The sequence below is a fragment of the Eretmochelys imbricata genome, chromosome 10 (assembly GCF_965152235.1).
Source record: "Eretmochelys imbricata isolate rEreImb1 chromosome 10, rEreImb1.hap1, whole genome shotgun sequence".
Taxonomy (NCBI): domain Eukaryota; kingdom Metazoa; phylum Chordata; order Testudines; family Cheloniidae; genus Eretmochelys; species Eretmochelys imbricata.
In genome coordinates, this window is record NC_135581.1 from 2,768,390 (window position 1) to 2,793,663 (window position 25,274).

At 45.9% G+C, this 25,274-nt stretch overlaps 1 protein-coding gene across 2 annotated transcripts in view; it reads right to left on the minus strand.

The window, feature by feature from the left end:
- Positions 1 to 25,274, minus strand: part of PRKCB (protein kinase C beta) — a 244,914-nt gene that overhangs the window by 132,400 nt on the left and 87,240 nt on the right. For both annotated transcript variants that reach the window (XM_077828614.1, XM_077828613.1), the window contains exon 3: positions 18,263 to 18,345. In XM_077828614.1, the coding sequence (XP_077684740.1) occupies positions 18,263 to 18,345 (83 nt within the window). The remainder of the gene's footprint in view (positions 1 to 18,262; positions 18,346 to 25,274) is intronic.

The window sequence follows — 25,274 nt, forward strand, 5'->3', positions numbered from 1 at the left end:
GCTGCAGTCATGAGAAATCCCCTAGCTACCACCTGAGCTGGAACAAGGACTGTACCAGGGAAAAGGATTGGGCCCAGACTAGGGAGGCATCCAGTCTGTGAAAAAGCCTGTTGAAACATCTGAGGTGAGATTTTTTTTTTATTCAATTTTCTTACTGTATTAGGCTTAGACTTGCATGTTTTATTTTATTTTGCTTGGCAATTCACTTTGTTCTGTCTGTTATTACTTGGAACCACTTAAATCCTACTTTTTGTATTTAGTAAAATCACTTTTTACTTATTAATTAACCCAGAGTAAGTATTAATATCTTGGGGGGGGGGGGGGAGGAACAGCTGTGCATCTCTCTCTCTCAGTGTTATAGAGGGCGAACAATTTGACTTTACCCTGTATAAGCTTTACACAGGGTAAAACTGATTTATTTGGGGTTTGGACCCCATTGGGAGCTGGGTATCTGAGTGCTGGAGACAGGAGCACTTCTTAAGCTGTTTTCAGTTAAGCCTGCAGCTTGTGGGGGATGTGCTTCAGACTTGGATCTGTGTTTGCAGCAGGCAAGCGTGTCTGGCTCAAACCAGGCAAGGTACTGAAGTCCCAAGCTGGCAGGGAAAACAGGCTCAGAGGTAGTCTAGGCACATCAGGTGGCAGTCCCAAAGGGGAATCTGTGACTCAACCCGTCACAGATACATTTTACGATTACTCTCATCATTGAAGATTCCCTTTAAGGTAAGCTATGCTATGTAGAAAGAAGATAGACCGTGTTCTGGGCAAGACTGCAGTGGTTAGTGTGTTCATTCAGTGTTGCATCATTTCTAGCAATGTTCTAACTCTTTGGAAGCCTGCTTCAACAAGTGACATTTTAGAGGTGTTTTGACATTTGTTTCATTTATAGTTATGTGCAGCATACGAACACAGGCACACCAATCAAAAATACTGTTCCATCACTTACTACTCATTAACCAACCAAGAATAGGCACTGTACAAAAAAGCAGCAAATAGCTGCTGCCCCAGAGAACTGACAATCAAAACAGACAAGACAGACACAGGGTGGGGGAAGGCGGAGAACACACATGCAGAGTGAACAATGTGAGAGCAGCAAACATGATGTTACTAGCCCTTTTAAAAAGGAAACAAAACTAGAATATTTTAGTGCTGAGATATTAAACATATGGTCATAGACTTGTCCTTGAGCCCATTTCATGGAGCCTCCAGCAAGTCAATATATTTTATTGACATGATGGAACACACACACAGTACTCAGGCAGCCAATATCCAAGGCGAATACGACAGGTACAGTTTCGTGCTGTGCCCAGCATGGAATAAAATCCTCCACATCTGAAGAGCACAAAAGCAAAATAGCTTCTTTTACTGTTTAATCAGTGTAAACCTCAGAACCTCATTTGGAAAATGCTCACAAGACCACAATCTGAGTTTGAGATGGTTTTGTTGTAATTGAATTTAGTGTGATTGAAAGGCACCCAACATTATTTTAAAGCTTTTTTCTTAATTGAGGCAAAGTTTTAGTAAAATGTTAACACTCTACCTTTTACGTTATTTATTCAGGAACAGATTAATATTCAAAGAACCTGGCTAAAGGTTCAGGCTCGCTGGCTGGGGAGCCCTCCTTCTCTGAGTACGCCAAGAAGGACAGCCAAACATCTAAATCCCTATCCTCTTTCTGGCACTTCTCTTGAGTACATATCTGGTAGGAAAGCTTCTGCATTACAAGGGCAGTCCATATTTTACCATACCAATTCCTTTCCCAGCAACCCCTGTGCCTCCGTAGTAGCAAAAATATGATGGCTCTTAATTGGAGTGAAATGTCATCTATAAATTATTTATAAAAAAACTTTCTGAAATACACATAAAGAGAGATCAGGAGAACTGAAGAGAAGAATCCAATATTTATGGGTGGCAGTGAAAAAGGTGGCAGGAGTACTGTGGGACAGGCAATTAGGTAAAAAATGGGAAGGAAAAGGATATGCTGCATGTGTCTGTCCCTGCCTGCTCTATGGCTTCCAAACAGTGGATCCTAAGGAGATGGAAGAAAGGAGAATTCAGGTAGTAGAAAACAACATACTGAGGAGAATGGCAGGCAAGCAGCAGGTAAACAGAGTATGTGTGGAAAACATCGGAGGAAGATAAACCTGGGACTCTTAGTGATAGGCTGGAGGGCGCCCAGTTGAGGTGGGCTGGACATGTGATAAGAAGAGGAGAAGAACCACCACCAGAGAAAGCTTCCCCGTTCTGTAGGATTTCATGAGACCATGTATAACAGTGGCTATCATGAAAACCACTGTCAAATACATCTTCAGGTTGTTTAGCTCATCACTTCACTTCTCAGCTCCTTTTCCCATTTACATGTGGTCAGAAGTGCCTACAATTCTTCATTGCTCCTTCCGGTCTATGGCACACACGGGTTTGTAGGTCTTGGAGTTCCAGTCCTTTGTTCTTCAAACTTCTCTTGATAGTCTTTCCATTGTATCCTCAGTCTTCCACATCCTTTCTTGCTGTCTTCTTCCTCCCATGCTTTCTTTGCTAGTTGTTCTTCTTCCACTCTTCTCACATTCCATCTGCAGCAAGCATTTCCCTCACCTATGAAACTCTCCACATACCAACTACACTGAACATGCTCCCAGCCCCTACCGAGCTTCCTCTGTACAGCCTTCTACATGGACAACCACAATTCTGACATTTCCTAAGTTTTGAGTGCTTGACTTTGCAACCTTCATGCTTTAATGTAGCTTCTGTGTGTCATTTAGGTTACAGGCTGTTGGCAAAAATACCAAAATTACAGTTTTTCCATTTATGACCATAGCAAACCTGAACACCAGCTGAGCACACTCTCTGACCCCAGGATCACCAGCACCACAGATTTCTGTCCTTTCTGTGGTGCACAAATTTGGACTGAACTAGATATTTCAATGGATTGTAAAAAAAAAAAAAAGCTGTCTTCAGCCACTGTTTTAATAACGGACTCTAGTTTTGCTTGTATCCTGCTCATATGACTGGATCCCACACACACAACGACACAACAGCACAGAGACGTTTTAAAAAGACTTGCACTTACTTTAGGGTGGTGCATGCACCATAATAAATGTAGCAGAAGCCCTGATGTTTCCAGTTCCAGAGACTACAACTACAGCTTCATTCCCCATTCTGTGAAGTGCCTAATAGTTATTTAAAGGCATTGCCATCTCTGTATAATGGCCCCTTTTCTCCTGGACATTGATGCAGAAAATTCATATTCAGTATGCCCTGCAAGGTTAAACATATTTTTTTCCAAGGAGGTTCAAACATAAGTAGACCAAAGAGAGCAGACAGCACCGTATGCACAGACATTAACAAAACAACAAGAAAAGAGACTTCTAGACATTTTTCTCTTCCCCAGTTCTTTTTATTCTCTGCAAAGAACTTTCAGCTTCTCCCTATGATTATGTGCAGCATACGAACACAGGCCCCAAATCCTGCAAAGCACTTAAGCGTGTGTTTAAAATTAAGCTCAAGTAGTTCCCTTTAAGTCTTTACTCATCCGCTTAAAAGTTAAGCATGTGCTTGAGTAGCTCCACTGACTTAAATGGATATACAGGTGTGTGCTTATCTTTAACAATAAACTTAAGTGCTTTGCAGATTGGAGCCAGGGTTTCCCTGGATCATAGAATCATAGAATATCAGCGTTGGAAGGGACCTCAGGGAGGTCATCTAGTCCAACCCCCGCTCAAGCAGGACCAATCCCCAATTAAATCATCCCAGCCAGGGCTTTGTCAAGCCTGACCTTAAAAACTTCAAAGGAAGGAGATTCCATTATCTCCCTACGTAACCCATTCCAGTGCTTCAACACCCTCCTAGTGAAAAAGTTTTTCCTAATATCCAACCTAAACCTCCCACACTGCAACTTGAGACCATTACTCCTTGTTCTGTCATCAGTTACCACTGAGAACAGTCTAGAGCCATCCTCTTTGGAACCTCCTTTCAGGTAGGTGAAAGCAGCTATCAAATCCCCCCTCATTCTTCTCTTCTGTAGACTAAACAATCCCAGTTCCCTCAGCCTCTCCTCATAAGTCATGTGTTCCAGTCCCCTCATCATTTTTGTTGCCCTCCGCTGGACTCTTTCCAATTTTTCCACATCCTTCTTGTAGTGTGGGGCCCAAAACTGGACACAGTACTCCAGATGAGGCCTCACCAATGTCGAATAGAGGGGAACGATCACATCCCTCCATCTGCTGGCAATGCCCCTACTTATACAGCCCAAAATGCCATTGGCCTTCTTGGCAACAAAGGCACACTGTTGACTCATATCCTGCTTCTCGTCCACTGTAACCCCTAGGTCCTTTTCTGCAGAACTGCTGCCGAGCCATTCGGTCCCTAGTCTGTAGCGGTGCATGGGATTCTTCCGTCCGAAGTGCAGGACTCTGCACTTGTCCTTGTGGAACCTCATCAGATTTCTTTTGGCCCAATCCTCCAATTTGTCTAGGTCCCTCTGCATCCTATCCCTACCCTCCAGTGTATCTACCTCTCCTCCCATGTTAGTGTCATCAGCAAACTTGCTGAGGGTGCAATCCATGCCATCCTCCCGATCATTTATGAAGATATTGAACAAAACCAGCCCCAGGACCAACCCTTGGGACAGCTTGATACCGGCTGCCAACTAGACATGGAGCCATTGATCACTACCCGTTAAGCCCGACAATCTAGCCAGCTTTCTATCCACCTTGTAGTCCATTCATCCAGCCCATACTTCTTTAAATTGCTGGCAAGAATACTGTGGGAGACAGCCTCAAAAGCTTTGCTAAAGTCAAGGAATAACACATCTACTGCTTTCCCCTCATCCACAGAGCCAGTTATCTCATCATAGAAGTCAATTAAATTAGTCAGGCATGACTTGCCCTTGGTGAATCCATGCTGACTGTTCCTCATCACTTTCCTCTCCTCTAAGTGCTTCAGAATTGATTCCTTGAGGACCTGCTCCATGATTTTTCCAGGGACTGAGGTGAGGCTGACTGGCCTGTAGTTCCCCGGATCTTCCGTCTCCCCTTTTTTAAAGATGGGCACTTAATTAGCCTTTTTCCAGTCGTCCGGGACCTCCCCCGATCGCCATGAGTTTTCAAAGATAATGGCCAATGGCTCTGCAATCACATCCACCAATTCTTTTAGCACTCGGATGCAGCGCATCTGGCCCCGTGGACTTGTGCTCGTCCAGCTTTTCTAAATAGTCCCGAACCACTTCTTTCTCCACAGAGGGCTGGTCACCTCCTCCCCATGCTGTGCTGCCTAGCGCAGCAGTCTGGGAGCTGCCTTTGTTCGTGAAGACAGAGGCAAAAAAGGCATTGAGTACATTAACTTTTTCCACATCCTCGGTCACTAGGTTGCCTCCCTCATTCAGTAAGGGGCCCACACTTTCCTTGACTTTCTTCTTGTTGCTAACATACCTGAAGAAACCCTTCTTGTTCCTCTAAACATCTCTTGCTAGCTGCAACTCCAAGTGTGATTTGGCCTTCCTGATTTCACTCCTGCATGCCTGAGCAATATTTTTATATTCCTCCCTGGTCATTTGTCCAATCTTCTACTTCTTGTAAGCTTCTTTTTTGTGTTTAAGATCAGCAAGGATTTCACTGTTAAGCCAAGCTGGTCGCCTGCCATATTTCTATTCTTTCTACACATCGGGATGGTTTGTCCCTGTAACCTCAATAAGGATTCTTTAAAATACAGCCAGCTCTCCTGGACTCCTAATCCCGTCATGTTATTCTCCCAGGGGATCCTGCCCATCAGTTCCCTGAGGGAGTCAAAGTCTGCTTTTCTGAAGTCCAGGGTCCATATTCTGCTGTTCTCCTCTCTTCCTTGTGTCAGGATCCTGAACTCTACCATCTCATGGTCACTGCCTCCCAGGTTCTCATCCACTTTTGCTTCCCCTGCTAATTCTTCCCGGTTTGTGAGCAGCAGGTCAAGAAGAACTCTGCCCCTAGTTGATTCTTCCAGCACTTGCACCAGGAAATTGTCCCCTACACTCTCCAAAAACTTCCTGGATTGTCTGTGCACCGCTGTATTGCTCTCCCAGGAGATATCAGGGCGATTGAAATGTCCCATGAGAACCAAGGCCTGCGATCTAGTAACTTCTGTGAGTTGCTGGAAGAAAGCCTCGTCCACCTCATCCCCCTGGTCCGGTGGTCTATAGCAGACTCCCACCACGACATCTCCCTTGTTGCTCACACTACTAAACTTAATCCAGAGACTCAGGTTTTTCTGCAGTTTCATACCAGAGCTCTGAGCAGTCATACTGCTCTCTTACATACAACCCAACTCCCCCACATTTCTGCCCTGCCTGTCCTTCCTGAACAGTTTATATCCATCCATGACAGTACTCCAGTCATGTGAATTATCCCAACAAGTCTCTGTTATTCCAATCACATCATAATTCCTTGACTGTGCCAGGACTTCCTGTTCTCTCTGTTTGTTTCCCAGGCTTCTTGCATTTGTGTATAGGCACTTGAGATAACTCGCTGATCTCAAGCTACTCGAAAAAACAGAGCGACCAAGGGGCAAAGGCAGACTTGTTCTAGAAGATTACTTAGCTGTGGGCTAGAAATAGTGTGCGCTCTCATTCCCACTGATGAAAGCAAGGCACACGCTAATTTCCAAATGAGCTAGATTCAAGATTCCCTGGGGGTGAAGAGTCAGAATTTCTATCTAACTTTCAAGGCTTTTATTTACAGCTTCAGTTGAAGTGGCCCTAACTTCGGATATTGTTACACACTACAATTGCAGGCACCAGGAGCTGTAGTTTCTCTAAAGTGTCGGCCAAAGGTAACCCTTTCTCTGGCGGAGGAGTTATTGTTATGTTGCACTTTCCTTAAGCTCTCTTCAGAGCGAGATATTTAAGATGAAGATTTATTGCTTCACGGCTGAGGTTTAAAATTCAGGGCTGGGATTCAGAGTTTTCATGTCACTTTTGAAAAATCTGTTTTGTTCAGGTTCTGTGTTCATTTAAACATCTGGGAAAGCTGCAGTGGATTCCAACAGCCATCTACGTTTGTACAGATAAACGGCCGCAATATTCCACAGGCTCATCTTTCTAGTCTATGCTTGATTTTCAGTTCCACACAGAGCAGCAGAGACCCCCAAAGACAGCTACAGTCGCCTTCCTATTTCCAAGGCCAAGGTGAGGAGCACCACACAAATGCCTGGACATCTCACCCAGCGGTCAATGTTCAAACTGGGCTAAATACCATTCATTGAGCTGGCCTGCAAATCACTGTTAGCCGGAACATTTGTTTTAGTTTAGTGACCTCAGTGGTAACCTTGTTATCTGAAATCAAGCTGGTGTGGTGCAGCACCATGAATCTTTCTTACATCTCAGCAAAAGACATGTGGCCTGTTGTTATGAAGAATAATCCCTAGAGTTTTTCATGTCAGTTGCCAGGTTAAAGCAAATCCAACATTTGACATTCCTAGTCAGTTAAGTGACTGCCCCTCCTCTCACAGATAGTAAAAGCCAATTAAATCTTCCTGTTACCAGATAGCTGCATTACCATAAAAATGCACAACTGAGTCTCTACAACCCAAACCTTATTGTCTGACATAATCATAGGTTGCTCCAGAATGATGACAGGCATATTAGCAACATCTTTAGGGAAGAGGAAATCTTTAGCTTTTCACTGGTTCAAAATGAACCCGGTGCCCTCAACTGATTCCTGATCTGGCTGGGATATTTCCATCTGTGGGAATATTTCTCAGCCTCGTGTCTTAAAGCTCCTTAAAAATGAAACTGCTGTAAGAAGCTTGATTCTCCACAGCACGCGGATCAGAAAGTTCACCCCGTGCGCACTCCATGCACCCGCAAAACATAAAAGCCTGCTACAAGCAGGGCCGGCTCTACATTTGTTGCCGCCCCAAGCAGCAAAAACACCTGCCGAATACACCGCCGCCAGAGAGAACAGGAACATCACAGCAAGCTGCCGCCAAACGGCCGCCACGAGAAACAACGGAGAGGCGCTGCTGCCGATGTGCCGCCAGGGCTGCCGCCGGAGGGCCACCCCACGAGCGGCCGCAGCGCTGCCCCTTCAGCAGCTTGCTTCGCTGGTGCCTAGAGCCAGCCCTGGCTAGAAGGCTGGGCCAAGTGCAAAATTCAACGACAAAAGGAGAAGCGTTGCTTCCTTTTGAAGAGCCCAAGGAACTCTCATCTGCTCTTTATTTGCAGAAATAACATATTAAATATTAATTAATGCCCACTGGGTTGGCCTTTCCATGACTACCTGCCCGCTTAACTAGCTGCGGCGGTAATTCTGAGAGGAGGTTCCAGCCTGGGCGACCGGCAGGCAATAGAAGACCTGGGCAACATTTTTCACACTCACCCTGGCATCAAGCAGTTGCTCTCAAAACGTAGCAATTTAGTTTTAATTTAGACGTCTCCTTCCTAGGGAAAGGCAGCCCACAGCGAGCCTGCAATCCACCACTCGGCCGCGTTCCACAGCAAGGCATAAGGAAAGCTCTTTCAGGAACCATCTAGTCCCCTCCTCACCTAGCCAAAGTGACTGCCTAACATGATTGACAAGAGCGGCTGCAAACTAAGTATTGCTGGAAGAGCTTCTTGAGGAAGTGAAAAAGAGGCTGGAGTAGATGCTAACATAGTCAAGGCAGGGGAAGGACAGAGAGACAAGTTAGAGACCCGGGAGAACTGCAGGAGAACCTGGAGTGGCTCTAAAAAAATATCAAAACCCTTTTTTTCCTTTATTGTTCATTACCCTCTAGATGCTCAGATTCTTCTCTGTCTGCCCCTACACCAGGGAAGGATTGGATTCTCTACATGCATAGTGTCTAGATCTCTCCCTTCCCTCTGTAAGCAGACCAATACCATATCTGCCTCCCCTCCACCCAAACCCTCTGGGTCCTCTCTAGTCCTCCATCACTCTTCCCAAAATGAAACCAAAAGGACTACTTCTACAGTAAGGTGCCACTCCGTAAAGAGAGATCTGCCGTTGTGCTGGCCCAGAGCAGACCGTGCTGCCATTCAATTGACCGGGTTGCTCCCTCCCCATTGCTCCAGGGCGGACCAAGGGCAGGGCTGGTGGAGACAGAAGCTGCAGGAACCTTTTTCTTGATACCGCTTCCTTGCCCCTCCACACTGGCTCAGCAGTGCTGGCTGGCACGTGGGGGTTTTGGGTTGGGGAGAGGCAGTCAAGGCCCAGCCCATGCCCAGAGCCCTGGCCAGGAGGGCACTAGTAGCTCTCCACTGATTGCTTTATCCCTCCTCCCGCTCACACACACGCAAACTGACCTGAAATGTGGGTAGCCCACACAAAGGGGCAAGGTGCACCTGACCGCCTCTCCCCTCCCCCCATGCACCTAGGTAGATAGGTCAGCTCACAAGCAAACCCAAGATGAGTACAGGTGGCAGGATCCGGCCCAAAGCTTTCACTGCTCTCCCACTGCCAAACTTCATCGGAAATATCTTACAAAAGAAGAATAAGGTTAAGTAGTTCGCCCTTTTCCAAATCCTTCAATTTCATCTCTGTTGTAGTTGTTCCTCCTGGCTACCTTCGATTATTTCTGCCTCCCAGCGGAAAGGCTCTACAACCTCTGTGTGTCTTCCATAGATAAAAACACTCAGCTGTTGTGTGTCAGCGGTTCCAGTTTACTGGTTTCCAAAGTGGCAAAGAAAAACCAACAGCAAACTTCGGAGGTGCAACGTACATCTGTTGTTCGCCAGCACACTCCTCACCCCCTGTGGCCATTTATTTGTGCAGCTGCATGTTGGCTTGCAGCGGGGGGCTGAAAGCTCAAACTGCTTTTTTTGTTTCAAAATCAAAACCCAACAACAAAAGCCACAGATTGCAACATTCTCCTCAGAGGTTATTTTGAGGCAAATATTTTGCCTTTGTTTCCAGACTCTCTTAAAAGCATATGTCATTTTCTATATTACTGCTCCAAACAATTTCAGATGCGTAAAAATGAATGCCATGTTGTGGGAATTAGTCAACAGAGCAATATAAGTAATACATTTGTAGGGTACATCCCCTTAGGTAATGGCTGTCCCAACTCCACCAATGCAATGGTGATTGCACACAAGTCAATCATTAACATTTAGCACTTATCAGACCTTCGTTTACCAGCAGAAAGGGCCAAGTTTTCCAAAGGAGACTCCAGCGTCAACATCGGCAGAACATGCTACAAGTGAAAAAACTTGCGTGTGAGGGTGCACAGACATCTGTGCACACTCTCATTTTGAATGCAAGTACCTTTCTGTGACTGTGAAGTCCTGTTCTTTGCACAGAAGAAGCTGCCTCTGCACACAAGACGGGCACAGTTCAGAAGGCACCTTTAAAGACTTCTCTGTAGGTACATTAAAAAAAATGTTATTTATATGTAAAACTCTTTGTTTACAGGGCTCATGCTCAGCTGGATCTGCTGGGGAGTGAGATTAAAACTACCAGGGTTAGGCCTTGTATCTCCCATTTCCTTCAGTTTGCGCCCAGTGGGAGGAGACCAGAAGACTGAGGGATTTAACCCTGGATATGAAATTGCATAGCATTTAGCAAGCAGTAGTAAAGGCCCTCATATTACCATGCAGCAAAAGCTAGCTACAAGAAGGGGCTGCGGAAGTGCACACTATGCTGCTCACGGAAACAGCCAGGCAGACTAGCTGAAAAGCTGGCAGCAGGTATCTCTGCACTTTCACCCTCCCATTGCTTATCGCCAAAATTAGAAGGCATCTGAAAGGTGTGTGTGCACAGAAGCATTGTTAGAGAGATTGCTTTGGGTGACTGAATTCAATGAGGAGACACTTTCACGCTGCGCAAAAATGTCAAATATCATTTTATAACACACTTCATACGCAATTCCCCACGCTGTCTCTAGCTCTCCTTCCCCAATTGTTGTGTTAATAGAGCTGAATGGTGAAAACACCAAGGAGGGAGAAAATTTTAAAGGAAGGGGATGAAGTTAAAAAAAAAAAAATAAGATTTTAGCTAAACTTCAGGAAACACTTCCAGAGAAGGTGCCCCATTCTTTTTACCCTTTCCTCATAGGTCACATTTTCTAAACCTCTTCTAATTTCTCCTCTGGACTCTCCCCAATTTGTCCATATCTTTCCTAAAGTGCGGCACCCAGAATTGGACACAGTGGTCTACTGACGCCTCACCAGTGCTGAGTAGAGTGGGACAATTATCTCCTATGTCTTATATATGACCTTCCTGTCAATACACCCCAGAATATTAGCTTTTTTTGCAACTGCCTCACACTGTTGGCTCATATTCAATTTATGACCCACTCTACCTCCCCCTCCCCCCATCAGTGCTACTGCCTGATCCGTTCTTGCCCATTTTGTGTTGATTTTCCCTTCCTAAGTGAAGTACTTTGCCCTTGTATTGAGGTTCATATTGTTGTATCCACAAACTGATCCACATGCCTTATAATTCCCCGAGAGACACCCACACACACACATACACCCACCCCCCTTCTCTACTTCCACATATTAAATAGCAGAGTATTGCAATGAAATCACATATTAAGACTCCGGTATTTTCATAAAATCTGCAGTACGCTAGGAAGATTGGATGGCTAAAAGATATGCCTGTAAGTTGCTGACCTTGTAGGAATCACTGGGTGAAATTGTATGGCCTGGTTTATGCAGAAGTTCACACTAGATGATCATAATGGCCTCTTCTGCCTTCCTACATAGACTAATTATCTACATGAACAACTTTTTGCAAACCATTAGCCTGTTTGGTGCTGGTTTGCTTATTGTATTTCCCTTCTCCCTCCACTTACTAATTCATAGTATTCAGTAATTAGCAAATTGACAGTAATTAGTGAGTTTCTCCATATAGAAGAAAGCTTCCAACCAAGACAGCAAAAAATTAGGTTTTTCCCTAGGCACTTTGGCTATTAGACAGGTTGTGTTGTGGATTCCTAGATTCCAAGGCCATTGTGATCATCTCGTCTGACTTCCTGAATTGCACAGGCCAGAGAACTGCCCAAAAGTAATTCCTTTTTACACTAGAGCAGATCTTTTAGAAAAACATCCAACCTCAATTCTCCATCATCAGCAATTTTTCTACCCACCCCGTTCCTTGGTAAATTGTTTCAAGTGTTCGCTACCCTCCCAGTTAAGATGTATGCCTTATTTCCATTCTGAATTTGTCTAACTTCAACTTCCAACCATTGGCTCTTGTAGACCTTTATCTGCTAGACTGAAGCTCATTATCAAATATTTGTCCCCCTCGTAGGTACGTCTGGACTGTGATCAAGTCACTCCTGCACTTTCCAGGGGAAACAAAATGTGCCTTTTTCTTCAAAATACACACCCACAAAACTGAAGTCAACATGGGCCAGAAAAACAACCTCCAGTTCTGAAAGAAAGCAACACTAGGCACCTTGGGAAACTCCCCCAAACAAAGCCTAGCATGCTGGATAGAAGGTTTATCTACAACTCAGCTGCAAAGTTTAGTATAAGGTCAGATCTACTCTACAGCCTTCTGTTGGCACAGGTCTGCCAGTCAGAGGTGCAGTAAGGTGTGGTCTCCAACCAGCATGGATGTGCTGGCAGAAACCCATCGCGTAGACACAGCTATAAAAGCACAGTTGCACTTTTACCAGTGCAGCTTGTTTCACTCGGAGGGGTGGCTTTACTAACCCAGTACAGAGTGCAGCTTTGCCTGAATAGCCACATCCACACTGGAGTGCTTTGCCGGCATGGGTTACCAGCCTTCTAACGCACTCAGCGCACACACGATCTGACAGTATTTATCCACATACTTCCAAGCACCAGAGCACTGTACATGGAATGGCATCTGCTAAACACAGGGGAGAAAAGTGATCCGGAGAGTAGCTGAGTTACCAGCTGGCCCAGGGATAAAGCAGTCCCCACAGAGCTGTGTGCTGCAGGAAGCAACACTCGAAGCATTTCTATGTCAACATTTTTTAAAAAGTTATGTTTTAATGTATTTACCCTTAACCCTCCACTGTGTGGAGGCCTCAAAACATCAGTTTTGCCAGGCTCCTCCTTTAGCCCTTAGAGCAGTGGGCCTCTGCTATTCAGTCGGGGGCAGGTACTGACACCAGCTAACCCAGTGCCAGATACAGGAAGGACCTAACCAGACCATTTGTAGCTGTCAGCCCTTTGGCAGGACACCAGATCTGCTAAACATGCGAAAGCTGTGTTCACCTCTCCAGCGCTATCCTTCTTATTCACCAACCAAATCATTAAAACCAAACACACTCCATCAAGGGTCTTCTCTGAAGCTGTAGGACTGGGGTCAAGTACACGTGTGTGTTACACAATACCCTGAAGTGTGCTGCTGACAACACGGAGGAGTTAGCACAACAAATAAACACGCTCAGTGCACTCAATCGAACCCAGCCAGGGACTGTTGGTTAGTTTCACGTGACAATATTAAAAAGAACTTGAAATCCGGTCACTGATTGGTGGGAGAGGGGAATGAGGTCTGATCACATCTACACAGCGAGGGGACCATCCACCCTGTTCCTGCCAAACCCAACGGTCAAAGCCCAAACACTCTCCAGCTCCTTCCAGCAGACTGTGACAGAACACGGCTGCTTGGCATTTTTCTTTCATTTGCTGTGTCAAAGAAAAAGCAGCTCTCACCAAGCTGGCAACAAGCTCGTGAAGCTTAAGTCTCCTCTGTCCATGCAGCCTGAAAGATGTACCTGGAAAAAAGCTTCCCGCTAGTTCCCCTGCTCCATTCTGGAGCTGGAGAAAGAGAATGATGGAGGGTCCCCGTTAGCAGGTCAGAAGGGAAATACAGGCTGAACTGAGAGACTCGCTCAGGAGTCACTCGGAAGTGAACCTGAGAAGCCTCATTTCCAAACAAAGGGTGACCCTGCAAAAAAAGCAGATGAAGGGTACGCTCCCACACCAGTGCAGAGGAATTAGCAGAAAGGGAATGAGTCTGTAGCTAAAGATAAGGCTCACGTTACTTAGCATCAGTGTAAGCAATGGGCTGGGAAGGTGTGAGGGAATCAGGAACGGGATGGGCCTTTCACCGCTGAGTCACCGGCCAGGCTGGCAGTGACGAATTGTTTAGTGGCCTGTGGAGCAAGAAATATTCTTAAATTTAGATGTGTGCGCATGTCATACAGCCCCCAGCTGCAGAACCTTGGCTCCTGAGCGCAAACTGTGGCCGCTCGTGCTTCTGGCTCTGAAGGTCCGTGGTTTGGGTGCCTGTGTCAGCCAAGAGAGCAGCTGTCCGTCACACCCCTACCACAGAACTCACACGTCCCCTACCGGCATTTTCAGGACTGGATGGGCCGTGAGAATTCTCCACTCAGTTGTAGAGGGGCTCCCTCCACAACAGGGTTGTGTCCCGTTGTCCTACCGCCTCGGTCCCTGGGTTGGCTGCAAAAGGAGCAGGCAACCCTTTCTCCTGCTGCACAAAGCTAGCTATGTGGGGGACTGAGAGGTACACTTGCATTTGTAGTCACATCTGTAGTATCCTCATATCGGGGAGCAAATCCCTAGACAGTGTAGCGGGGTCCAATGTGAGAGCCGCCCTCCCTCCAATGTCCAGACAGCATCATGCTCTTAACCCTTCCTTCCAGCACTTCACAGCCCTCCCCAGCCCAGGCTCCCCACAGCCAGCTCCTGACTGGTGTAGACACCCCCATTTAGGGTGACCAGACGGCAAGCATAAAAAATCGGGATTGGGGTGGGGGGTAATAGGTGCCTATATAAGAAAAAGCCCCAAATATTGGGATTGTGCCTATAAAATTGGGACATCTGTCACCCTAGCCCCATTCCACCTCCTTTCCTGACCCTGGGTCTCTCCTGTCTTCTCCCATGAGTAAGAGGCAGGGGACCTTTATATACAGAGTTTCCTGCAGGACACATGACTAGGAGCCAGCATGCGACTTCCCACTACAGCTCCATTTGGAAAGGGGCCAAGGTGCTCTGGGACGTGTGCACATGCCTCCGTTCGATGCAGCGACAGAGCCCATCACCGGAAGGGCCAGAGCCCCATGACATGATGCAGAAAGGCACCTTTTCAAAATCTCTGCACACGACCTAGTTATTCCCCACTTCCACTTGTAGTGGCAACAGAATGTATATTTAGCCACCACATTTGGTTAAACTTTAATCTCCTGCTCCCACTGTTTCTGTTTTTAACTGGCATTCTGGTGCATTGTAGCATAGAATCATAGAATATCAGGGTTGGAAGGGACCTCAGGAGGTCATCTAGTCCAACCCCCTGCTCAAAGCAGGACCGATCCCCAAATAAATCATCCCAGTCAGGGCTTTGTCAAGCCTGACCTTAAAAACTTCAAAGGAAGGAGATTCTACCACCTACCTACGTAACCCATTCCAGTGCTGCACCACCCTCCTAGTGAAAAAGTTTTTCCTAATATCCAACCTAAACCACCCACACTGCAACTTGAGACCATTACTCCTTGTTCTGTCATCAGCTACCACTGAGAACAGTCTAGAGCCATCCTCTTTGGAACCTCCTTTTAGGTAGTTGAAAGCAGCTATCAAATCCCCCCTCATTCTTCTCTTCCGTAGACTAAACATCCCCAGTTCCCTCAGCCTCTCCTCATAACTCGTGTTCCAGTCCCCTCATCATTTTTGTTGCCCTCTGCTGGACTCTTTCCAATTTTTCCACATCCTTGTTGTAGTGTGGGGCCCAAAACTAGACACAGTACTCCAGATGAGGCCTCACCAATGTCGAATAGAGGGGAATGATCACATCCCTCCATCTGCTGGCAATGCCCCTACTTATACAGCCCAAAATGCCATTGGCCTTCTTGGCAGCAAAGGCACACTGCTGACTCATATCCAGCTTCTCGCCCACTGTAACCCCTAGGTCCTTTTCTGCAGAACTGCTGCCGAGCCATTCGGTCCCTAGTCTGTAGCGGTGCATGGGATTCTTCCATCCTAAGTGCAGGACTCTGCACTTGTCCTTGTGGAACCTCATCAGATTTCTTTTGGCCCAATCCTCCAATTTGTCTAGGGCCCTCTGTATCCTATCCCTACCGTCCAGCGTATCTACCTCTCCTCCCAGGTTCGTGTCATCTGCAAACTTGCTGAGGGTGCAATCCATGCCATCCTCCAGATCATTTATGAAGATATTGAACAAAACCGGCCCCAGGACCGACCCTTGGGGCACTCCACTTGATACCGGCTGCCAACTAGACATGGAGCCATTGATCGCTACCCGTTGAGCCCGACAATCTAGCCAGCTTTCCATCCACCTTGTAGTCCATTCATCCAGCCCATATATCTTTAACTTGCTGGCAAGAATACTGTGGGAGACAGTGTCAAATGCTTTGCTAAAGTCAAGGAACAACACGTCCACTGCTTTCCCTTCATCCACAGAACCAGTTATCTCGTCATAGAAGGCAATTAGATTAGTCAGGCATGACTTGCCCTTGGTGAATCCATGCTGACTGTTCCTGACCACTTTCCTCTCCCCTAAGTGCTTCAGAATTGATTCCTTGAGGACCTGCTCCATGATTTTTCCAGGGACTGAGGTAAGGCTGACTGGCCTGTAGTTCCCCGGATCTTCCGTCTCCCCTTTTTTAAAGATGGGCACTACATTAGCCTTTTTCCAGTCGTCCGGGACTTCCCCCGATCGCCATGAGTTTTCAAAGATAATGGCCAATGGCTCTGCAATCACATCCGCCAGCTCCTTTAGCACTCTCGGATGCAACGCATCTGGCCCCATGGACTTGTGCACGTCCAGCTTTTCTAAATAGTCCAGAACCACATCTCCATCTCCAGTTCAATCCCCTTTCTTGTAGCAGTTGCTGAAATTAATCAGTTTCCATGGTAAAAAAGTTAGACCTTCCAGACTGGCCTGAAGTGCATTGGCAAAATCATTGCAGGGAATCTTACATGGCTGTGCCCCCCACACGGCCCGGCTGTGCCCCCCACACGGCCCGGCTGTGCCCCCCACACGGCCCGGCTGTGCCCCCCACACGGCCCGGCTTCCTTGTAGACATCAGGATTCACCAAGAAAAAAAGGAAATCATTCATTAAACCACCACTATGGTTTTTCAGAACAGCTGGCTTTAAAAGTGGCAGATTTTCACACTAACTGTTTTATTAGTTTTCAGTAAGTAATTATACTTGATATTGTTGCCTTGTCAACTTCCTGTCATTCCTTCCTGGGAAAGTTACAGTGATTGGTGCAAGGCTGACCGTGCAAAGCAAAAGGGAGGTGTGAAATTGATTGAAATGTTTTTTCCTGGGGGCAGGAGAGGGTTTGACAAACATGCATGACTTTAATTAAATCTGAGAGCTAATATTGTGATTGAGATTCTTGAAAAAAATATGTATTTTTTTCCGATAAACACCCACGGCATTAAGATAATCAGGGATGACTTTGTATATTAATGACCAAGAGTCTAAATTGTAATAGAGGCGAATTCTCATCAAGTATTGCAGTAATGGATAGGGCTAGCTCTTAATACAGACTGGATTGTGGCATGATAATTAAGATGGGTCCGGATCAATAGATTCTTTAGGGCTCAGAGGAAACCCTGTAGATTAGCCACCCACTAAAGACAGATTTTTAAAAACTACAACTCATCTCCTGACAGTCAGTTCATCAGTGTGACAAAAGATGAAATGATCAGCTATTTCAGCTAGGGTAGATGTTTAAGAAGTATCTCCAGGGACAATAGAACAGTCTGTGAGGTCTTCAACAGCATGATTCGAATAACTATTTTAGCACTTAGAAGTGCTTGGCAAGGGTTAATTAACCCTTGGAAAAACAGGTTAGCCAGTGCAGGAGGTATATTAAATACGAACATTTTACAGATGGGGAAACTGAGGCAGTAACTTAGTCAAGGTACCAGAGGCAGTTGGGCGCACAGCTGGGATGACAGCTCAGGTTCCCAACCTTCTGATCAAGCCTCAGCACTTCTTCTGTGACACTGAGGTGGTTTCCCCTCAACTGGCCTCAAGTTGCCACCTATCTGAAGGTCTTTATTATAAAACCTCAAAAATATACAACTAGGTCACATAACTGTAATAGTGCTGAAATTTGAGGTTCATGTGAAAGGGCAACAGTTTCGCTGGCTAAACAATTATCAGCCAAAAGAGGCAGTGGAACTCTTCTCAAAAGCTTTGTTGTGCGTACAAGACACAAAAACAGAATATTTATTGAGGGGCAATTTGCATTCAAAATCTGCCCCCACAATTAATATTTCAAGCAGGGGTTGAAATTTTTACTGGCAATCTGGCTCACCAGTGTCTCTCCCAATGACTTCACATTGCAAACCCATTAACAGGAGATCAGCTGCTGAATTTACTTACATCAGAAGCAGGACCTTTATCAGCACCCGGGCAGGAGAAAGTAACAAATTCATGGCACCGCTTGTGTACAACGAAGCAGCAAACTGCAAAGAGAATGTAGTGAAAATGTCAATCAAAAGGTAAATGAAAGGCTTGTAACTAGTTACATCAGGACTAGAGGTTTTTCCACAGGAAACATGCTGGATTATTACATTTCATTTTCTATTTCTTTGTAAGACATGTCTAATAAGCCTCCTATCAGAGCCGTTTTTCAAAAATGTTTTCTATCAGCAGTCAGAATTAACAGCGTTATTCAGTTATTTCTCAGCAAAAAGACACCCACAAACTCCTAAGGCAGGTCATTTTTCAACAAGACCATGGTGGAATTTAAGAACAGCCTGTTGCATGGTATCAACAGAGGTTGCATTTCACTGCAACTTCATTGACATGAAAAGCTGAATGAGCATCATAAACAACTACTGGAAAGCATGGATCACATCTACTTCCACTTAACTTAGCATCACTTATGTTGGATGCTCTGAAGTTACCTCAGGAATAAATCATCCTGCCATGCTCGGACTCCCACCTCTCTCAAGGTGAATGTACACTACAGGAGAGAAAGAGCATCAGCAGATAGACAAGAGGGCTGTACAGCACAATAGACATTGAGCTTTAAAGGGGTGGGCAGATAAGTTTGTGGGAGGAAAACTCTCTCCTCCAGCACCAGAGGCTCAGTAATTTGCCATACTATGAAAGCAGTTGTCCCTTCCTCTTCTCTAAAGCTTTTCGAATTTACAGGAGGAACCCATCCACAGATTCAGGGCCTGTGTGTGGAGGTCTTCCCTCTAGGAATATCACGAATAAATAAGTCACAGTATGCTAAGGCCAAGGTTTTCAAACCTGGATGCCTAAAATTCCATCTACATGCCCTGATCCAGCAAAGCACTTAAAGAACATGCCTAACTTTAAACATGCAAGTCACACCACTGAAGTCTATGGGACTACTTGAGCTTAGAGTTACATATGTGAGAACATGGTTTGCTGGATCAGGGCTGCCTATAGGCAGCGAAATCAAAGTGGCCTGGCCAGTTTGCTGAAAGCACTTTGACTTAGATGCCTAAATACTAATTTAACTGTAGGCACCCAGGGGTGAAAGCATAAGCCTCAGGGTTTCTGCACAGTTCCAGGCTTTATACTGGCTTACTGAAAATAACGGATATTTACTCCCATCTTACAAAACATTCACACCAGCTTCTCTTGAAGAAAAACAAAGACTACGGGTACTCTGAGTCACATACCTAAGGTGCAAACACTGGCAAACTGTGAAGGTAAAGAAACCAAGGCATTAAGCCCAGAGTTCAATGTGGTCTTGCAAACAAGATTGGGGGAGGTAGGGGGGAGCTGAAAATAGTAAGCTTGGAAGTATTTGGCTATATTGTTAAAAGCCCACGTGTTTAAATGATTATACGCCATCTGTGCTCTTGTAAAGTGCAGAGGGGTGGGTGCTCAGCAATTCCCTGGAGCTTAGCGGTGCGCCTTGTATGACAGGGCCCTTCATTTACAAAGAAGGGAGCTTTTAAATTCAACCACTCTTCTCTCTGATCAACAAATGCACGTCCCTAACAGAACCACATGAATAACTACCAGCAGACAATGCGAAGTTAGACCCCTCCTGCTTCCAGATTGCAATTTTCTCATGTTCATAAAGGCACATTTGTTTTAAACACTGGAGAGTGGTCATGAATATTTGAAATTTGAATGGCATCGCTAAGTCCTGTTTGTCTAAAAAGTCACATCACCTTGTTTCTGTTCGGAGCAGAATGAGCATTCAAGCTTAAACACACCACCACGTGCAGATGTGATGGCCATCATCCTGGCTGACAATCCAGGGACTGAACCAAGGATCTGGACAGCTACAACCAGCAGCTGCCACAGATTGAGCTAAAGAGCCCAGGCTCTGCAGGTGGGGCGATAGACTCATGGCCACTGCAGACTGAGCGCAGAGGGCTGTGAATCTAGAACATCCACCAGTACGAGGACCACTGTGAGCAGGGATCCACCACTGTGAGCAGGGATCCAACCGAGGACAGTCAGCACCAAACCCACAGGTTTCTACTGCTTGAGCGAAAGGCAAAGTCACTAAGCTTGGAGTCAGTGGCAAGCGCTTCTAGGGCCTGGTTACAGAAAGCAGAAGGAGACAATCACATGCCTAAGGCAATATCTTACTCAGGCACTTCCCATGCAGACTGGTGCATGCCCACAATTTAAACTATCGTGTCTGAATTTGCACCCTCTAGACTGGGATTATTTGACATTTCACAGAAGAACCAATCCACAACAGAGCACAGTGCTGAAGGATTTGAATGAGCAGTTGAAGAAAGTGTGTGTTAAATCCCTCAGCACTACCAGTCACCAGCAGTTCCTGGGTTAAACAAAGTAACCTTGGCAAGACAAGATGCCCAGTGAAATGCTGCTTGGCCAAATGCACCCGGTCTCCTGAGTCTTCTCTCCCTCCCATCCTCGCCCAGCTCTGCGCTACCTACCAGGTGTTCAGTAGGCACAGTGAGCTCTCTACCTGGCGGCATAAGTAGAACTGAATGGCAGCTGTGAACTTGGCATGGTCTTTAGCTAGCGAAGAACTTATCTGGGTTGCAAGGCAACTTTGACGATGACTCTTCTGGCCACATCACGTTATAACTCCATACCCCGCCACATGAGCCTCTTCTCTCCTAAAGCACAATTCCTTCCCCTGAGCAGCTTTGAAATTAAATTCAAGAGCAAAAGAAAATACATGGTGCAAAAAGTTCAACAAAGAAGCGTGGAAGGTATGTAACAGAGAGATGGGAATCACTGATGTGCGCATATATGAAAGTGAAGGCTTGATTACACGGGTACAGGACATCTTTTTTGAAGGAACAAAACACAGAGCAAGTGAAACCTGCAGCTGAACCTCACAGTCCCCTCATTGTAGCTAGATGTAGTGGGGCGTGTGCTCTTCCAATTCCCAACGTTTCATTATGAAAGAAGTGAAGGTAGACAGGTTTTTATGAGAGGCACGATTACTGCCAGTAATTCCTTCCTCCCGAAGGAACTTGGATTGGCTCCTCCAAGCCCCACAAGTATCTGGTTTCTTGAACCACTGAGCCTCCTTCACAGGTTCTCCTCTGCTCTCGGTTACTCATCTGCTTACAAAGGCAGCACAATCTGGGAAGCAGGAAGGAAGAAATTAAGAATCTATTCGCAACGATCTCCCTGAACCTGGGTACAAATTAAAATATGCCTCCAAGACACACTCAAGTGCAGGTGCCCTCAGGATGTTGCAAGATGAAGGGTAAATTCCATTGTGGCTTCTTTAATTTTTGCTTGGACTGTAACAAGTGAGGTTGTTCCTAGACTGAGTGGCCCTTTGCTGTACACCTTTCCTCCCCACCCTCCAAATATGAAGGAAAAAGGAAAAAAAACTCTGCTGTTGAATGCAAGCTTCACTCTGAAAATCGAGAAGGCAGGCAGCAGTGCTCTCTTCCCAATACTGTGCTCAGGGTCATCAAATCTAATTCATGCCTTGCCTGGCTCAAGGGAATCCACACTATAAATTTGAGTCAAGTAGTTTGGATTGAGCCTATATTCAAGATGTACAGGAATGGTATTAAATGTCACTTATTATAATAAGCGGATAGCAATAGACTGCTGACAACAAAAGCAGTGCTTGCCAACAATGGACAATAAAAGATGGAGCACCTTAAAAAGAGTGGATTAGAATGGAGACGATTAAAAGATAAATCTGTAGGTTGTGCTTTAAATTATTAGTGGCCAGTTTGTTAAATGTCTTCGATTCTACTAAGGGGCTGGCTTCAGTTCACTTTCCTAACAAAAGTTTAGACTGTGTATTTCACTTCAGCTCTCCTCAACTGTTAATAATATGAAGCTGGATACTCAAGTGGGGACTGGATTACACAGATTTGACAGTGTGTCATGGAACTTTTCAACTTTATGAAGCTGCCCCAACTCGATTCTGGCTGAGAGCTGCAACTCCCTAACAGCGGAGTGCTTTATACAGAATGGCTGAGTGGTCTAAAGTCTGGTTCCTAAAAGAATAGTGACCACCCACCTACCTACCTACCACCCGTATGTGAGAAGCCATCGAGACTGAATTCTCCTTCAGAAGGTCAGAGCTTCTGGTTGGGTTGAAGCAGCCTGACAGTACGGTGTGGAGAAAATACCACAGACAGCCACCACAGCAGAGAATTTGAGCTATAGGTCAAGGAGTCCAGTCTCCATCAGGCAACTTCAGCCTTGCATTAGAACTTCTTGATCTTTTGATACTGAACTCACCAACCCAAATAGGAGGTTTTCTTTGCTGCATGCTCCTCATTGCTGTAAATGCCCTGCCAGCCCCAAACTGTCCTCCCCACCAACCAACCCCATTCAGCTTCAAACCATCAACTTAACGCTTCTGGTCATTCTCATAGCACTCAACAGCACAAGCCAGGAGAGCCCCAGCAAGAGTGACAATGGACTGGGGTGGGCGCAGCTGCCCTGGCCTTCACTGCCTCTTTCCCCGTCATTTATCCTCCCAGCCTTAGGGTGGAGCAGTAAAGAAAAAATTAACAGGAGATGATCTAATTCCCTTCCCTGATTCCAACACGGGTCACACAATTTGGCCATAAATTTGACTTTTAAATGTTTCCCACTGTTTTGTTTGGGGTTTGTTTTTTTTGTTTTTGTTTTTTTTTGTTACTAAGCCAAGACGGATGAGTCTAGGCTGAAGTGATGAGATCCCTGGACAGGAGGAAAATGACACAGACTTGGGAGAACTGATTCGCATGTGGAGAAAAGCAAAAGGGCAGCAGCGGAAGCTGCATTTACAGAGAGGCTTTAAAAATAGAGACACAAAGGAAAGCGGAATCCACAGGTGCACCCACTAGGCAGAGAACTCAGCCAGAGCAGGCCTCTCACATCTTTCCATGCCAATACAACTCCTCTGGAGGAAGATCTCGTTGGAATTCCAAGCAATGGCTCATCCCAAAGTTAGGTCTGAGCTCTCCCTGCTGCTCCACAGGAAGAAGTGAAAACACCCCTCTTTTTTCCAGAGGAGGAAAGACAGAAGTAAACAGAGGCAGCCATGTTGATCCCACTGTACTGAAAATAGCGGGGAAATGAAGAGAAAGCTGTTTGCTGGACAGACCAAAAAGAATCAGCAGGGGGAAACCACAAAGTGACCCGAATTCGAAGAGGATAAATATGAACAAGTTAAATGGCAAATCAATTTTCACTGGGTAGTTGCCAACATGTCATTGAACCAGCTTCCTCTGTGGTCAGATGAACCCGACTTCTACAGAAGAGATTCACTCCCTGAATCCTGCCCACGGAGCAGAGAGATTCTCATCCATACCTTCATTTGTCTTTTCCATTTCTGCGGCTTCCCCCTCAGCCCCTCCCCACCCAACCCTCACCCAGTGCATCCACTAAGACCATCTTGCCAATCAGACCATGCTCTTCGAATCCCTCCCCCGGGACTCTTCACTGCATCTTGTCCTGGCCGCAAGAACCTGTGAGAGTGCCCCCCTCCTTGCTTACATGACCTAATCCCTTACCGAGTGACACTCCAATGCCAACTGCCTGGATCAACCATTTGTCAGCATCTCCTGCCATTGCTTTGATGCTTCCCTGCTGTCCTGTGTGCATGAAACCCCCTTCCGGAGCGGACACACCAGACCTCTACCCTCACGGCTCACTTCCGATGCGACATAAGAAGAGAGTCAGACATTGACTTATATGGACAGAGGCCGCCCTGCTATGCTGTGCCTCACCTCTCCTGAGTGATCCTCCCACTGCGGACCCTGCTCTTCCTCCCCACTCCTTCCCACTCCAGCCCCTTCCTCGTGTCGCGTCTGACGTTGGCGTTTAAGCTGACTACCATCATCCCTGCCTTGCTCTCATTGTGAGGCACCCACTACGTTTCTTGGGACTGCGAATACAACCACTAAAATGTGGGCTAGGCAAAATTACCATAGCAAGCCAGCAAGGGAAACTGACTAGCCTGTGTGTGTGCTGATTTAGCCCCCGAGTAACATTTAGTCTTGATGGAATGCCGGAGCAGATGGCATCTGGCCGTATGCCCTTTCCCTTTGTGGGCACAAAAGGTAGCCTCACTTCTGGACACATGGAATACCCCAATTTCCATCACTGATGCTGGTTTAACATAGCTTTTCCATCCAACTTATTACAGTAATACTCATTTCCTCGCTAGCTCTGTTACAGAGTTATGTACGATTTCAGACACGTGGGCAAGAGGCTTAACGATCTCCTGATACATTAACAAGTTGGGTGGAAGTTTTGGGAGTGCTCCTCATTTGCCCTAACTCTGCTACAACCCCCAACTATCTTTAATGGGAGCAGAATGAGGCCAACACTGAGCACTCTTGAAAACCCCACCCACTGGGTACATAGCACTTGCTGTTTCACCTGCAAGCTGCTTGGTGTTGCAACTTCAACTTTCCTTATCAACCTATTTACATTTCCCAACCATCACCCTTTGAAAGACTCCACCTGAAACCTTTCCTTTCTTCAACAGACTTCAAGTCCATGCATTTTGTTATTGTATAACGGGCTGACAAGTTCATTTGGTGAGCTGATCCTAGGAGCTTTTATAAAGTCACCATTATGTACCTTTCTTCAAAGGAACAAATAAAAACAAATGTCAAAGCCGCCTCAGTCTAAAGCTGTTCATCCCCTTAAGCCGTTCTTCCTAGGATCGGACACCCCTCCCCATGCCAACGAAGTCCTGAATTGGAATACATTTCCAGACAAAATAAATCTGAGGAACACCATTACCAGTATCGGAATAAGCAAGATGCAGTGAAGGTTAGAAGCCAAGTTAAAAAAAGTTTTGTTACTTATACTTTTGAATACTGGAACCGAGAAGGATTTTACAAACTTGTTGTAGGACAAGGCTAGGTGAGGAGAGAAGACCGGAAGGGATCAGCTTAAAGGAGAAAAGGGAAAGGGAGGAGGGTAAAGGATGGAGATAAGC